The 18,200-nt window shown below is 36.9% G+C and overlaps 1 protein-coding gene across 3 annotated transcripts in view; it reads left to right on the top strand.

Annotated features, from left to right (window-relative positions):
• GLRB (glycine receptor beta) overlaps nucleotides 1–18,200 on the top strand; it is a 52,947-nt gene that overhangs the window by 10,567 nt on the left and 24,180 nt on the right. For all 3 annotated transcript variants that reach the window (XM_054825434.1, XM_054825435.1, XM_054825433.1), the window contains exons 3-6: nucleotides 3,351–3,457; nucleotides 6,090–6,157; nucleotides 13,500–13,729; nucleotides 16,610–16,692. In XM_054825434.1, coding sequence (XP_054681409.1) covers nucleotides 3,351–3,457; nucleotides 6,090–6,157; nucleotides 13,500–13,729; nucleotides 16,610–16,692 — 488 coding nt within the window. The remainder of the gene's footprint in view (nucleotides 1–3,350; nucleotides 3,458–6,089; nucleotides 6,158–13,499; nucleotides 13,730–16,609; nucleotides 16,693–18,200) is intronic.

The raw sequence follows: 18,200 nt of genomic DNA, 5'->3' as shown, positions 1-18,200 counted from the left end.
AATTACTGACTCTCTGTGCTGCTTCTCCCAACTCAAAACAGCCAATGCTGTTCTATTTCACTTGGTTCTTATATAAATGAGAATAAATGTGTGTGCATTACACTTGTATAAGTTCAAAACACTACCCAACAACTTACGGAAAATGTGATCATGATGTTCTTTACCAGAAAGCAGTGCTGTCACCCGTTCTTCATCCCATCACTGTCTTCCCAGTGCAGTAAATCTCCTTTACCTAATACATGGTTGACCTTTGAACAAACAGCCTGAACAGATATTCGCATTAACATACTTCTGCAGTGAAACTCAGATCTCACAAAATTACCACCTTATTCCTCTTAAAAGAAGAGACAAATAAACCTGTCAGCTGTATTTGGCTTTCTTTTGCTGTTTGATGCTCACTCATTTAATTTCTCAGACTTTTCTCCTCTTCTCATTGCATTTTATGAGCATCTGTATTTAATTTATGTGTCCATTTTATCTTCTGTGGTTCAGATTACCATCATCACTATTTAATGAACTTCTTTGTATAATCTATAGCAGAAATTTTACAAAAAAGTAAGATTCAAGTTTGTTCATTGGTTGTTTGTTTTGATATTTCATTAATACCAGGCATATATGATTTAGAAAGAAATCCTATTGCTTGTGTTAAAAGACCCTCCTTTTATAAATATAATTTCTGTAGGTATCTGCTGTAGACATTTTAGATGTTAAGATCTGTGACTTGCAAGGAAGCAATGCTGTGAACCTTTTCATGTCAGAATGAATATGGTGTACAGAGTGTTTGCCTGCCTTTTAAATAGTTAAATGAAGATTCTTTTCTGTCTTGTTCCTGCTACAAAATAGAAAATAATACTAACATTTACCATTATGTTTTCCTATTGTCCCATTAGTGGTAACTGCAAAAAAAAAGCATACAAAACTGATTTATGATATTTCTGTAGCAACCCGTTCATTGGTAAAGGTCATCACTGAAAACGAACACAAATCTCAAAATGACAGAAATAAATTAGTTCTTTTGCATAATGATCCAAGTCTAAATCAAATATAAAAAGCCACAAACACGACCCTGGGAGAATTGTTTGAAAGTGAATTTATCAAGTATTCAAAGGGGTTAGAACACCTACTGCTATGTAATTGCCTTAATAGTAGATTAGCAGAGGTTTATTGTACACAGAATAAGGACATACTAGGGAAGTTAACATGTGTTACTAAAAGTAAAAAATTCCTTGTTTTATTGGTGGACCATTTATCCCTGTATAAATGCTGATAGAACAAGTAGTTCGCCTATACGATTATTAAATGTGGCAGCAGTTTTAGTGCGTTTGCAAGAGATGGGTGGGGAATTATGTACTGCAGCCACTTAAAGCTCCTCCAAAATTTTTTCTCATCCTCTATGTTGTAGTTAAAGCTATGCTCATGGATACCCACTTTTTGGTAGCTACACCTTTGGGTAGCCTTCAGAATTCAAACTAATCCTGCTAGTGACTGGTGAGTAGTCTGAAATTTCAAGGAGGATTGAGTGGTTATTTGCTGTCTTAGCTGAGATGATTTGCTTTTCTCCCTCATGTATAACGTCAAACAAATCCAAGCAAATAGTTAAACAGATATGCAGCTTTACGTTTCAGAAATATCCTGGATACAATAGGGAAAACAGAAATCTGATTGTTTTGTTTCTGAAGGATAAAATGTTCAAAGGATATAAAGGAGACGATGATAGAATAAAATGAAGTTATGTGATCATAAATGGTTGACATGTTTTTAATAATAGGGAACTCCTTTATAGTTTTATTTATAAAAATTTTAGCTATTAAATTTTAACTGAGGAGATTAAATCTCATTGTGAAGGCATAGTAAGTGCTACCAAGTCAGCAGATCTTGTTCAATTGCTCCTGTTGTTTCCCTTATGGTTTGAGTTAAACCAATTGATTTTAAAGGTGGGGTTATTCATAAAAGCTCTGCCAGGGCTAAAATCCGGTCTCATCTCCAGTTTTCAATCAAATAGTGATATCACGCAATGGTGACATTAACTAATTAATTAATTCCCCAGTAGTCAATAAGGAGCTGAACAGGAGCTACTATAATTGGACATCATAAAATCAGGAGCTCTGATACGTTCCTACAAATTTATTTTTTTTTTAAACTGGCCAAAAGCCTTTTGGAACGTTAATATTTTCTTCAATAAATGTTTCAATAATGCAGAAGTCCCAGAGGACATGAAGGAAACTGAAGGATGAGAAGAAAACTAGCAGTGAACTGAGATGTTATAAAGAATAACCCATACGTCTGTCAAGTTGACATTGATGTGGAAAAGAATAATGAAAAAAGCAATTAAGCAGGGTAAAGGAGGCAATGGCAGCTGATACTGGTTATGGAAAACATTTAGGAACTAAACTGGATAATCTTTTAAAATATGTTCATGGGTTTGTTTGCTAGAGGTAATAGTGTTAATGCATGTGACATGCTTCTCTAGGGTGTTTGTCTTATTTTTACATGGCATTTTGGTTACTAAATTATAATGACAGAAAGTCAGCAGAGTAGTCATAAAATGGATGAAAAAGTGACTACAAGACAGGATTCAAAATTGGAAAACATCACTGGATGGGTTCCACAAACAACATATAAATTCATTTACATGACGTTATCAGCCTGCTGGGTGCTTGAAGTACATGGGGTGGGGACTGATGCACCCTTAGTGCTTTTTAGTACACCCAATTTTATGTTGCTACATTTACCTGTCACACGTTCTTTTTAATTTTAGTGATGGTTTTAATTTAACACCCAACAAGGTAAATGGAGATGTTTGAATTCCCCCTGCAAAACCAGAGGAGAGTCCAAGGCTTCGTTTTCCCTAACAAAGCTTTTATTAGCACTTGACAATGAGATTATGCAATGGCTCCAGCTCTCCCTGGAATAGCTGGCGCTGGCATGCGAGAGCAGGAGACTGCCAAAAGCCTCTGCGTGGTTTGGCACCCGCCAAGTGCCTGTCAGTTTAGTTGTGTTCCTAATCTGACAGTCACTGAAAATAGTTCAGGTGGCTGCTTTCTGCTAATGAAGAAATCATGTCGCTCTGGACATTTATATTAGGAGAGAAGGGAACAATTAGTGAATTGACGTTTATCTCCTTGCATGTTTACAGTTAAGAGTATATAGGAGAGCTTTTGTGCTTGTTATAGTTTCTTGAAAAATACTGAAACATCATAAGGAATGGAAGACTGTACGGTGTGGAACCTGAAAACGCTGAACATATTTGGCTCGTGAAATGGCATTTATGGCAAGACTTTAAAATGTCTTAAGTTTACGCGCACAGCTGTTTCTGTCTTAATAGTAACTAATGCACTTTTTTTTTACAGGCAGCAATCAGCTGAAGACCTTGCAAGAGTACCTGCCAATTCTACCAGCAATATCTTGAATAGGCTATTACTCAGTTATGATCCCAGGATAAGGCCTAATTTCAAAGGTTTGTCAGATATTTCAGCCTTTTCTTTAATCTTTGGAATTCAACTTTTCCTCTTTTCACACACAGAAAATTTATATAGAGATAATATTCACAACCTAAATTTCTGTTCTTTTAAAAAATGAAAATTTCCCTACATAGTGTGAAACTGTAGAAGATATTTACCCTTTTGAGCTGAAAGGTAGTATGTTAGGATTTCATTATCATAATAGTGCGTGATGCTTTAAGATTATTAATATTATTATTGTTATTATTTCTTCTACTTTTAAAAGTAGAATTATATTTTATAGAATAAGATATTTTAGATGTCTTTTTATCCCTATATTTCAGTTAGACTTTAGTAGTATCTCTGCTTTACAGTACTTTAAAACACCAAAATTCTCTATAGAGATCCTTTAAGATGACTTTATAAAACTTGGGATCAGCCGTATCACTATTTGGAAACCATACAATTATTAAATCCTTTAAAGATAAGTTAGTAATACAGCTTACACACTTTGGGATTTTAAATAGATAATGAATTTAAACACATTCTCTGACTTTAAAACATCTCCCTGATAGGCAAATGTTGTAGAAGTCTTCCATGTAGGCAAATGTGATTTCCTTACATATGCAGAAAAGATTGGAATACATACTCTCAAATACTCTAATAACTCATACAGCTGTAAGTTACACTTTCCAGGAATTAGATTATTTCCCTGCTGGAAAAAGACAGTTCTATTACATTAGAGACACTGCAGTTTACATAAGTCAGTTCTTTCTTTGTAAAACTTACATTTAATTGTATGTACAGCAAGAGACATTTTAACATGCATATCAATAGTATGAGAAATTTGGAAATCTATAATCTTTATTGTACTTTTGAAGAGACCATTTTCAGATGTTCTATTTAACTAAGTTGTATAAATGTATTTAAATCAGTTCTCGGCAAGCGTCCTGCTTCTTTCTGATTCTCTGTAGAATCATATTTATATGTTTTCAGCACTGAGCCTTGTCTCACAGAATGAATGTCCAGCCTCTGCTCTACCTGTTCTTCAGCATGATCAGCTTGTAATCACAAAGCACGTCGGAGATTTCTGTAACCACAAAGCATTTTGCAGATTTCTTTATATTTTTGATTACCTTGCTGGCAGTCTGGTAAGAATCAAGAGGGAAGGAAAAGGGAGGACATGTAATGTTAACTCACAGGGAGGCAGAAGAAAAAAAAAAGCGTTTCCTGACAAGTGGTTTGCCCATGTTAAAACTTTCCTCACACGCAGCTGATTTTTCTGGACCGCACTTCCTATTCGTATCTGGAAGAGATAGTACACTCTTAGCTACTAGTGGTGTGGTGGGTGCTCTGTCGCATGCATCAGGCGCTAAACCAAGTATTATGCTGATTGCATAACCAAAAGCACCACACCTAACTGGTCTGGTTTTAAAAAAACAAACTGGTTTAATAGAAAAAAGTGAAATTGTATCTTAGTGATTTTCTGGTGAACCAAGAGAATTTACTGAGTTTGGATTTAGGTATTAAATGTACACTAAAGTATTGTATGCAGACAAGCAAACTGTTAGGTGAGGCATATATTTGTATTTGCTTACTTTGTCAAAAGAGCTTTCATATATTCTTTCATTTATATTCATATTCATATCTCTTTATTGCTGAAAATAGGAAGAATTCCACTGAATTAAGTACTTGTAAGAGTATAAATTAGATCAGATCCATGCATCTAGTGTACATACTGACACTCCCAACATATAGGTGCTAAATAAAACTAGTGGACCATAATTAGTTCTCACAACCATCAGGCCACTGCTCCCTGCTTTGTGATAACTCTCTGTTAACACCAGATTAAATGACTGCCAATCAGTTCCCGCAGGGTGACAGAGGGCAGATGTAGCAGCTGTCACACCATCCCTCTTCGACTACAGGAATCCTGGCTGTGGAAAAGAGGAAAAAATCCAGTCCATGTTAATATCTTCACAGCTGCTTCTAGAAATTTTTCTTGGCAAATTGGTAACCACTGTAAAATGGAGCAGCTTTCCGACTCTCTTGCACCAAGGCAAGGTAGCCGTGAAAGCTGCACGCAACAATTTTTGTCTGCCTGTATTCATACTTTACAGTTATGTACTTGACTTGCACAAAGAAGTATCCTCTTAGAATATAAGTAAATGTGCCATTGTAAATCATAAACAGGTAATTTGGCATGATAGATCATCCTTATGACCTTGACAGTTAAAAGTGTCTGCCGCTAGAAACGTGAATTGCTTCTATCCATTACACTGTGTGCAAAAGTAATACTGGATTGTGCATTCAGTGATAACAGAAAATCATGGAATTTGAAAATTACTCAAATTTATGATCTGTCAAATGCTTTAAGATTAGCACTCTGGACTAAGGATTTTATTTTTTTCTGTTTTCTTATCACTACGTTGAAAAGAGTTTTTGTGATTTCTATTGGCTTTTAATGGAAATAGATTAAACCGCAGCTTTTGAGAACTGTATATATACTAACTTGAAAAGATAAAGTTGTATGACCCTATAAAAAAATATTTCACATTGTGATACCAGTATAAAGGAGCTTTAAATGAAGGATGACGTACCTTTACTGGATTGTGCAGCTCACTAGAAATCTCTTTTTTTTTTTTTAAGGAATTCCAGTCGATGTTGCAGTCAACATCTTCATTAACAGCTTTGGGTCAATTCAAGAGACAACTATGGTAAGACTGAAATTAAGTTAATAGAGTTAGTAAATTAAATTTCAGGCTGAGGATTAAGAGCTATAAAGTAAAAATAATTGTTATGATTGTAGACATTGAGAATTGACTTAATGGGGTTAGTGATTGTGCTTTATGTCATAAACCTATTAATCTGTTTCAGTCTATATTTGTCCACTCATTGTCATAGCTTTTAGAATCTGATGTACACAAAAGGAAATCCATGGTTTCTAAGATGCAAGAAATACACTTATTTCCCTAGGTTATTAAGTTCAGGGGGAGAACACATTTGGTAGTACGAATTAAGTGTCCTCTTCCTGAGAGTTAATGTATAGGTTGCTTGGTGTATTACTAAAGGGAATACTAGGGCTGTATATGAGAGAAAAAGCACGTACATGCATAAGGCTGAAGCATACAGGTTCTCTGTTTTATGTAGTTCTGAGGATAGGAGTAAATTCTGGAGGAATAGAAGGAGAAGGAGTAAAGGAGTAGACCATCAATGACCATACTCCTGTTAATTTACTGTGTGAGAGAGATAAACTGAGGAGTGAAGTTTCTAAAAATGTGTTTCCAGTTTAGTCAGAAAGTTTCAATGTGTCAATAACAGCACCAAATAATCCTAATTACGATTTTGACTTATTTTGTTTCTATAGGAAATAAAATCGATTTCAAAACAAGCAAAGCCCTTTCAAATATTTTGGGACTTGAAGATCGTTTTTGCAATGGTATTTCCAATAAATACCATCAAAAATATTGCCAAAAAATTACCTTTAATTGTCGAGGACGTTCTGACCTGATCAAGGTTTTTCTCTTGTGTAAAAAAGAGAGGAGTACACCATATCATGCCAGTACGTGGGAAGCCACAGCCAGGGCATGCACTCAGAGTGGGAGTTCTGAGGTCCTGCCTGAGTATCCCATTTAGAAATAACTTTGGTGATCTGTGGATCCAAAGCATTGAGGCGGTTCCCAAAATCAGGCTGCTTTTTTTAATGCTGTGACTAAGGCAGCATTCCTACTCATAATGGCACAAAAGCAATAAACCATAATACGGCTGATAAATAATAAAACACCTTTTGTTGCCAGTGGAAGTAGGTACCCACTTAAAATTCAGAACCAGCTTACGTGATACCCTAATGACATTTCAGTAGGACTGCAGAGCCGTTCAGAGTTAAACATATGTGATGGCTGAAACAGCTTTTGAACAGCTTGGACAGAAATTTCTGTTTCTTTAACTAGGAGTGAATAAAGATTTAGATTTGATTGCAAATGATAGTAAGCCAGCTAAGGCATTAGTGGGAAGTGATATTAAAACAAAGAATGTAAGTATGCCAAAGATACCTCAAGATTTATTTCCTGAAAACAAAACGGGGACTGAAGTTTAAAGAGGGGCAGGAGGAAGAGCAGGAAAGTAGGAGTGAGATAAGTGTCTAAGATGGCAGGTATATTAGGCCAGATGGCCCTTTCAAGTTTCTGAAATTTATTGCATGCTTTAAAAAGTGACTTTTACAGAGGCTTTTTTGCAATTCACCCAGATCCAAATAGTAACAAAACATGAATGTGAGGGGTGTGCTCCCCCCCAAATTAAGCATGCTCTCTACAGCAATGCATGTATGCCTGTCTGTGAATTCCTGATATGGTCACTTACAAATTTACTAGGATGTTCTGTAAGATAAGTCATGCTTTCCTCCATATTTCAGAACTTCAGACACCATCCTCACTTTAATTCATGCTTTTATTTAGATTTCTATGTGCAGCCGATCACCATGATAGCTAAGCATGTTTATGTGAAGTTTGGATTACTTCTTGGTTGCCTTAATATATCAAAGGAAGCACTGACAAAAGAAACAGTCAATCTGTTCCCCGTATATCACTTGGGAAGCCTTTCCTGGTGCAGAGGGCATTGGGTCCTGTGGACATACATCCTCCTGGGGATAGGTTGGTACTTGTCTTCAGACAGTCTGGGCTATGCATCAGACAGTAGAGGCAACTCTCTTAGACCAGGAAAAAATTTGTACCTCCAGAATCACAGAAAAAGTGTTTCCTGCAACTGAGGCACCAACTCTGTGAAGGACCAGAGGGGCCTCTTGCATTCAGAAAGGAGAGACATCTGCGGAGAGTAACAGAACTGCTGAAAAACGTTCCTCAGTGTTGGAGAGGAGAATGACTGACTGCATCTCTGCGGTCTCAGGCGTTGGTGTGAATCAGGAGGAATATTATTTCTTGACTGTCTCTAAAGTTACCAGAAGCTACTAATTGATTGGAGTGATATCATTAGTGATACCAAAATCTGTAAAATAATACATTTCTAAGTATTTCAGTTGATGAATTATTGTGATGATTCTTGGCGCCATAGCCACTTCTGGCTGCAATAGTTGAATTCATAGGCTTTTACAAAATCTATGTGGGGGTAAAGTGTCCTGTTTTAGCCATGCTAGAGGGATGATTCCTTCTTCTGGGTGATGGAAGGGTGGGGAAAAATAACCATGGGTGCCAGGTGTTTGGAAGTGAGGTGGTGGTAGAAGGCCCAACAAACAAATGTGTAGAGTGCCAGTGAGAAAAGGCCATTCGACATGCTGATTTCCTTTTGTTCAGAAGAATGGTAAAAGAGATGCAGAAGGAAATATCCTCAACAAGATGTCCTATACCCCACTCTTAGACCACTCTCTGAAATAGCCAACTCTGGGCTTAGTGTCTGGAACTTCTACCTAGTCAAGAGGCTCCCACAGCGTCCCTTGTCTTGACATCATAGTGGCTGGTTCTGATGGTTCCGCACATATTTCAGGAAATTATTTTCAATTATTTTTTGCTTACTGTCCTTCTGGTCCCATTATGATTGCATTCTTAGCTAGGCAGTTGGCTCATCCTCAACAAAAAAGAGTAGAGGTTACCTCCCACTGAGCTACGGTCTACTTACTTTTAAGAGAGAAGGGAATTTCTTTATAGGAAAGCATCTACAGGTTTGAAGTAATATTGGTTTGAAGCAAGATGGGACCCATCTATGCCCAGAAGCCTGTATTGCTTTATTTGAGCCCTTGTGAAGAAACTGAAGGGCTAATGTTTGCTCTCTGCCTAGAAAAGGTAGTGTTCATGTTGTGTTGTTGAAAACTCGAGATAATTGTGACATTTTCACACACGTATTGGACAAATTATGTGGAAAAAGCAAACAAAAAATTAGTTAACTACAGGGTAAATAAGAATTTATACAGCTAAATTGAGAGGAGCTGCTGCCTTCCAGTAAGACCTCTTTATCTTGAATCCTGTAACTTGTTTTCTTCTAGCTCATTAGACTATTTGTCTAGGTTCTCCACGCTAACTCTGCTTCTGATTTCGCAGATTTTTTTTTTAGACTGCAGATCTGTGGGATAATATGGTGACTATGTCACATTTAGAGATTGTTATAGACTGGGTGACCAGTCAAGGATTCCTAAGGATAGATTCTTTGTGGTATAAATACCTATAGGGCTGTACTATTTTAGCTGTGCTGATGATCTGACTGTCTACAGAATCTGTATTCAAGGTTGTACTTGCAGTGTAACCTTTCTTCACTGACTCAAATGGCAAAACACCACTTCCTCCTTCTCCTTTACTTTAAAACCTTGCAGAAAGGTCTTTTTAATATTTATGTATGTAATGAAAAATTAGATTTCCTTATTTTAATCTTAAAAATGTAATTTTCTACTTTATTAATGGACAGTGCTATTAATCTTCCTTTCTTTGTATGAGTGCAGTTCATGTAGAAAAAGCCTTTCGTGATCTTCTGTGTGCTCCACTTTGCAGAAAGAGATGCATTGGGTATGCCTGGTTTCTAGCCTGAGGAGTTTTTCTGGCCACATGCCCACTGTTTAGTAGGTTGCATTTGAAATATTTCCTAGAATGCCTCCCCTTCTAACCTCCCTGAAAACAGCTTGCCTTCTGTTGGAGTTTCATGGGCAAACAAAGCCCTGTAGAATACTCCTGTGATTATTTTTACCTACCAGGTCCTCCTAGCTCTAATGCTGATGAATATCTCTTAAACACCCCCCCTTCACAAACATACTCTCTCTCTCGCTGAGTCTTTTTAATTGCTTTTTGACTGTCCTTTATTATAAAATGCAGATCATTTTGCAATATTCAAGAAAAGTTTGTAAAAAGTATGGGAGGAAGACCATGTGCTTCATGCAGACCACTTCTTCAGACCCTATTGAACCTAATTGTAGCAGACATACTGAATCTTAAAATCCATTGCCCAAATTTGAGAAGACTGGTTGCAGACTTCTTTCAAAATAGATTTATGCCAAGTCATAGTGTATACTGCTGCCAGATGCTGTAATAGTTCTTATTCTAAAAAGAAGCCCTTCTGCACATCATTGTCTGGCTAGCCACAGTTTTGTATCCTGGTATTTCTTCGCTTCCTTCTACGTTTTCTATATTGCCTCAAGTATCTTGATGGCCTTCCTCTCCAGGTACCTGTCACAAGTTTCTAGTCATTTAGGTAGGTCTGAACCTTCCTATTTGAATTTAATGGGATTTTTCTTCCATTGACTTAAATGGGAGCAGAATCAAGTTCTTAAAATGTCATGACATCCTGTTGTTTCATATATTTAGGTTCATTTGTAATACAGCAAGGAAGGAAATAAAATAGCATCCACCTGATCTTACTTCCAGTTCTTATTTTGCCAGTGCATTCTGCTTTTAAGTGATGTAAACATCTTCTTCTGAACGACTAAGCTGAAGCAAGCATTGGACACTGCTTATCATTTGCTTATGGCTTTGAGAAGGCATTTTATTGTGTTAAAATTAGGGTAAGGCACTTGTTTATGGGGAAATTAATTTTGGCATAATGAATAGTGTAATGCTTGTGAGCATGAATGGTATGCAGTATTTATCTCATGTCGTTTAAAGTAGTTGTTTTCACTGAGGCAAGAAGTGTATATGGAATGGGAACTTCAGCAAGAAGCAAGTAAAGTAAATTTTCAAGTACATCAATATAATTGAAAAGATGCTTTCTGAGATAATGACCTGAATTCCCTTCTGTTCTGAAGCTTCTCTATGAGAGCCTTCCAGTATAAAGTCACTTCATATCAACCATTATTTTATACTTCTTTACTTTGACAAGATAATATAGGTATGTGTATAAAGAAGAGTCAAACTACGTATATTTTTTCAAAAACAGACTGCCAACAAGTAACATATCTCTCAGAACTATGCATATTAATAAATATTGCCTCAATTCTTTCTATTTAGTTTTGATACTTTGCTTTTCCTTACAATGCAGTAAGGAAAAATATTACACAGTATAGTGTAATAAATACCTGGGCTGATCTGACTGGTGGGCTGGACATGGGAAAGTGGGCACTGTATTCCAGTTAACAGGGTAAATCGACAGGGTAAATTATTCTGTATGAGGTCTTAGACAAGTGAACTCCTTCCTGTGGAGTTAGCGTGACTGTCTCAACGTGGCACTTGCTTTGGACGGTAAATATATACGTTATAGTAAGCACAACAGAAGAGAACTCACATTGTATCAACAGAAAAATGTGTAAGAGGGCATTAATGTGTAAAATAAACAACTTTATAAAATTAGTTTGTTTTGCAGAATACATTGACAAACCAAAAATATGTTGAGAACCTTCACTCACACATTTGTAGCATTTTGCTATAATTGTAAAGCAGCAGCAGTGTTTTCACTGCGCTAAGGCACAGCCCTTATCTCAGGATGCTTTGTACCTAATAGACAATTATGAAAAAAGCAAAACACACCATAGAAGACAACTAGGAAGACTGGAGATAGAAGTTATCGGACATCCAGAATTTTGGCTTATTTGGGGGATTTTTTTTACTTTATTTCAACAATACCTTTATTCTTTTTCTGTAAGTGATCTGCCTACATAAAAAGAGAGGCACTGGCTTAAATGTAAATGTAAAAAGCAAAAACACTTAGAGGTAAGACTGAAAAATCGTAACTGACATACTGGGGTCAGATATTTCCTTTGGATGCACACAGCTTTCACTAAGGACAGAACGCGTGCGGGTATCATTTTGCCCTGAGACACACACTACTCCGATTCCTGAAGGCAAAATTAGGCTCTGATTGAGCATGGCACTACTACTGTCCATCCTCGAGCAAGAGTCCTGCTGAATTCAGAGGGAAGTTTCCTCTGTGTAAAGTCTTGATTTTGTTTCCTTGAGACCTACTTTGTTCTGCTTCGGACATGCTACCTCAGTGCCTGTGTTGCAAACTGGCATCAGTTTTCCTCAGTTACAAAATAGTCCCAAATTGCTGTTACAAGGTCAGAGGCTGTATTCTGGATGTGTGGTGTAAAATCTACTGTCTACCTGGTCTGCTTTCTGCTTTTATAGTGTGATATTTTGCCATCAGTGTGCCACTTAACCAAATGGAGAATAAGCTGGAATTTAGACTCACAGGATATTCTGATAGAAGAGATATCGTGCCTGCTGCCTGCAGCAATGTAGTGTAGTCAAGCTATGGCTTCCCTCTGTCCTGCTGCACGCTTTTCTCTCTGCCTAGGTGTTGTGGCTTAACCCCAGCCCGTAACTAAGCACCACGCAGCTGCTCGCTCACCTCCCCTCCAAGGGGATGGGGAGGATAACAATTAAAAAATTCATGGGTTGAGATAAAGACAGTTTAGTAGGATAGCAAAGGAGAATAATAATGATGATGATAATAATAATAATTACATATACAAGTGATGCACTAATGCGATTGCTCACCACCTGTGAAAAAAACCCCAATGCTCAGTCTGTCCCCGAGCAGGGATCCCGCCTCCCAGCTCTCTTCCCCTGTTTACGTAAGGAGCATGACATGCTATGGTATGGAATATCCCTCTGGCCAGGCTGGGCCAGCTGTCCTGGCTGTGCTCTCCCAGCTTCTTCTGCACCTGGCAGGGCTGGGAACCTGAAGAGTCCTTCACTTAGTGTAGGGACTACGACTGCCTGGCAACAACTGAAAACTTCAGTGTGTTATCAACAGTATTCTCACACTAAATCCAAACCACAGCACTATACCAGCTACCAGAAAGAAAATTAACTTTATCCCAGCTGAAGCAGGACACTAAGTAACAGAGGACTACTATCAAAGAGACAAAAAAATGATCTTGGGGGGAGGATTTGGCCCTTTTTTAAAAAAAAAATTACTGTATACAAAACATGAGTGAGACGTCATCTACCAGTTTGTAGTAAACTTAGCACCTATCAATGTCATTTCAATAGTGATTACTATCTTTGTGACAGAAAAAATCAGGGCATAAATTGCTTTTCTCTTCAGTCTGATAGAATGGGTTTCTTTCTCCATGAGATTTTGGCTAGACTTTTGACTCATCTAATATTTATGTATTCTTCCCATCAGGATTATAGAGTCAACATCTTTCTAAGACAGAAGTGGAATGACCCCAGACTCAAACTGCCCAATGACTGGAGAGGTTCAGACACGCTGACAGTGGACCCAACAATGTTTAAATGTCTTTGGAAGCCGGACTTATTCTTTGCAAATGAAAAAAATGCTAACTTCCATGATGTCACGCAAGAAAATATTCTTCTTTTTATATTTCGGGATGGAGATGTCCTGGTCAGCATGAGGTATTTTATTGATTTATTTCTACTCTTTTTTAAAATTACTTGATATGAGATATATATGCTGTGTTAGACTTAGTAACATAATACAGTTTATGACTAATATTTGAATGTATATGACAGTTTGTAAACAATACTACAATAAATTAAATGCATGTAAAGAAATCACATGAAGGTGTTTTAAAGCATGTCAGTTGATAGCACAGCAAGTACTAGAAATTTGAAGTGTATGTACATTTGTATGTCATGTTAAACTAAAACGTTAAGTAAACTAGTATTATTGGAAACAAAATTGAAACCTTTTTGGTAATTGTTTGGATTCCTGGAAGCATAATGAGATGGATAAGATATCTGAAGTAAAGCCTTCAGAAAAATAATATAATTTGCACACCACTTGAATTTCTACATCAACTAAAGAAAATGATGATTACTGACTAATGATACAGGCAAAGGCAGAAATTGCAATATTTGTGCATATAGATGTTTTGTAAAAGTACTGAGACATAATCCTGATTAAGTTCTATGCCTTACTGGATAGAGAATTTTTCAGAAGACCGAAAAATATTTTTTAATTTCATTGCAATTAATGCATACTTTTTTGTGGTTTGACTTGGTTTATCAAAGGTATACATCATGCCATAAAAATAATTATCCACTGAAAATAGCAAACTGGTTGATTAAAAAGGATCTTGCAGTGAATTACAGATCTGGAGAGTTTATAGACAAAATGATTTGTAGAGATTAGGCTCACTTTCCTAACAGTGAGTGCATTTGCTTCTGGTGTGAACTGGAACATATTGCCTTGATAGAGGAAATAATGATGTACTGCAACTTTACGGTTAAAAGGGAACCACTTGTTAAATTGTGGTTACCTGAGCTATTTCTTCCTGGAGTAGAAGTGGCTAGAGAAAAGAAAGAAGATGGGAGACTCTGGGTTCTTTTTTGTCCGTTCCAAATAAGGATGAGAAAACTAAATCTCAAGACTTTTGCTGACAGCGATTGGAAAAGAAAATATATTTGGCAACCAAAGCATTTCATTTGTTTCAGCTGTTTATTTAGCAGGTTTTGAAGTCTGTAGAAATTAATATTTCAAAATAGAAAATCACTGTCAGCTATAAAGGAAACTTCGCATTTGAAAGAGCAAATGTTAAATGAAATACTGGTCAGCAAGTGGTGAATATTGACTGAATACTAATAGAAGTGTTTCTGATGGAAAAAGTCTTCTCTGAAAACTTCCAAATAACAAAACCACATTCAGTAAAGTTTGAAATTAATGTTGTCCTCTAAAAATATTTTTTTCATTTTAATAATACAGTATGTTCGTAAATTATATGTATGCAAGTAAAATTAATCTTCTGAGGCACTGTGGTTTTGTGACATGCTACTAAGATTTTCATTTTTTAAAATATATAATTGCTATGCCTTGTATTTTTAGTTTACAGATATATTATCACATATTAATGAAAGAATCTCTGGTTATCGAAACACATGAATGACAAAATGCATGTCAGAGAAAGCTCTTGCCTGCATAACTAGTTAAGAATTAGGAAACAATGTAGGAATAAACAGCTAATGCTCACATCAGGGGAAGTAAGCAGTAGAGTCCCACAGAAAAATCTCTTCCGAGTCCTGTGCTGTTCAACATAAATCAGCTGGAAAACTGTGAACTGGCAGGCGCTTTTAATGATGCCGAAATATTCAGGATAGTAAAGGTAAGAGATGACAGTGAGAATTACAAATTAATCTAATGACTAGGCAACAAAGTATGAGATGAAATTCAGTGTAAATAACTGAAAATGATGCACGTGGGAAAAAATTATTTTAACTTTACATAAAAACTGATTGGTTTCGAGGTGGTTATTACCAGCTAGGAACATGACCTTTGGATAATAATGGCTAGTTCTCTGAAAAAGTCAGCTAACAGCTCAGTATTGGTTGAGAAAGTGAATTGAATTCTAAGAAGTATTAGGGATTGAAAAGAACATCATGCCACTATAAATTCATGCTGTCCTTGCATCTTGAATACAAGGGCAGTTCTGGTCTTCCCACTGCAAGAAGAGAGGCAAGGATGGTCAAAGGTACAGAACAGCATCCTTAATAAAGAACAGCTAGCAAGGCAGAACTTTTCACATTGGTAAAAACAAGATAATTGAGGTGGTGGCATAGAGGTCTCTAAATCATGAATGGCACAGTTAGAATGGATGGCCATTGATTTTTCACCTTCTTTTCCAGTAAAAGAACTACGAGGCAGGCTCAAGATAGGTAAAAGGAGATGATTAGAGTGTATGCAGCTTAGCTGTGGCATTCCTTGCTGCAGGATGCTGTGCATGATTAAAGTTTACCTAGATTCCAGAAAGCAACTGGAAGCAAAGCAGCTTCTCGGAGGGGAAAAAAAAAAAATATATCTATATCTATATCTATATATAGATATAGATATATATATATACTGAAGCATCACTTCTGGTTTAGGAGGTCCTTGTGGTGCAACTTTCGGAGGCTGCTGGATATCTGGCGAACTATCATTTCCTGATTGCTGCAGTCTCATACTCTTTTTCAAGAGTCTGCCATTGGCCACTGCTGGAGACAGGACTCTGTTCTCTATGGACATTTGGTTTGGTTGTTCTGAAGACCTATATGTATTTTGTCATGTATCAGTAGGTCTCTAATTTGTGAACTACTGTATGTTTAAAACTCTCTATAAAGTTTTATTCTTGGACTAGTAGAGATAGCTCAATTTCAAACTGCTACTTATTATAACTTTAATTAAATTTTTCTGCTATTTTACAAACTGAAAATCAGATACCTATGATTTTTTTCTTTCTTATTGCAGTCTACTGCTTACATGGCAGCTCACACTGTTTTTAAATTCCATTTCTGTATTTTCAGACTCTCTATTACTCTATCATGCCCTTTGGACTTGACCTTGTTTCCTATGGATACACAGCGCTGCAAGATGCAATTGGAAAGCTGTAAGCAAATCAGTCTTTGCATAAAAACAGTTACCTTCTATGCATGCCTGAGAATCAAACAAAAAATTATCAATTCTGTATTGTTCATCTCAACATTTTTAATGGATCTTGAAATTAATACTCACCAGTTCCTACCAACATACATTTCCGTATCAAAAATGTTTCTTTTGGTTATGGCACCATGCACTTTGTTTTTAGCTTTTGCTATCAAACATAATGACAACTGATGAGTTTTATAAAAACATTTACAATAAACTTAGTAAAATGGAAACACATCTAATTTGGAAAAAAGAATCCATGTTTTCCCCAGGTAGGTTTAACTTCCGCAACTGTTGCTGCTTTGTAGGTCGTTGGGGTCCAATTTATCCCCTTGCACTGATGATGCATGGTATTGTTTGAACCTCTTTTGATATGATACCGAAGGAAAAGTATTTGATGCCAATACATTGAGACCATTTAGTATTAAACCTTTTGAAAGTGGTTTCAGGATGTGTTGTGGATGTATTCAGGCATCTCTCCCTTACCAATCCTTCCCTGAGTGATTTGATTTTATGAAGGGGCCACCAGGTCTCATCTCTGAAGGGCTTCATGCCATACTGGAAGTTGCAGCCAAAATGTTTCTGAAACCATCTTCTTGCCTGCTCCCCAAGTACAAGGGTGTCTAGTCCAGTACAGCCGTTTCCCAATACTCCAACCGCTGGTAAATCCCACTGTCATGGCAATCTGCTTTGCTGAGTAAGGACAAGTGCGAAGCAGAGAGAAGGAAGGTGGCTTGCTCCAGCCCATTCCTGCCATAACACAAAAACTTTGTTCAGTTGTTACTCCACCAGGTCTGGTGGAGAAGGGTGGGGAGGTGGGGTTAGGGAGGGGAAGTCAAAAGCAAAGAAAGAGCAAGGCTAATCAAAGCTGAGCAGGGCATCCTAGTGGGGACAAGGGTAATAACGATTTCAGAGCTTTACAGTTTTGGTTTCGATTGCCAGCATTTACCTTTAGAACTGTAGTATGTCCATAGTAGTTTTGCCCATCACTAATATCTACATACATTAGCTGGAGTAAAGTCTTATGGTAAATCCAAATCGGTTTGGGGTTAAACTGGAATTAGACAGTAATATTAATGGAAGTTTGCTCAAGCTTTCTCAGTCTGGGCTGCTTTACAAGCATTGCAATGTATAGTTATTCAAGGAAGAACTACTCATGAGAAAATTCTCAATAACTTTATTTAAACAATCTTATTGTCTCTCTCCATGCTAAGCTGATATATTCAAATTCAGGAGGAAATTGCTCCTTTGGAAAGATAGTATGCACTAAACTTTCTTCTACCTTCTAATTCAGTTGTCAAAAATAGGAATGGTACCCATGACCTCCAGTCTGTCCCTCCAGTTCCAACAGTAGGCTTGCTTTCCCTGTTAGCCATCGGCAGTTTTATTCTACTTTCTTATTTTCAAATAATTTTATTTTGTTTCTAATGGCTAGATTTCCAAAACAAAGAAGGCCACCAGTTTTTACTA

This window comes from Grus americana, chromosome 4 (assembly GCF_028858705.1).
Source record: "Grus americana isolate bGruAme1 chromosome 4, bGruAme1.mat, whole genome shotgun sequence".
Classification (NCBI taxonomy): Eukaryota; Metazoa; Chordata; class Aves; order Gruiformes; family Gruidae; genus Grus; species Grus americana.
Note: the sequence above shows the minus strand (reverse complement) of the source record. Positions and strands in the feature narration are given on the sequence as shown.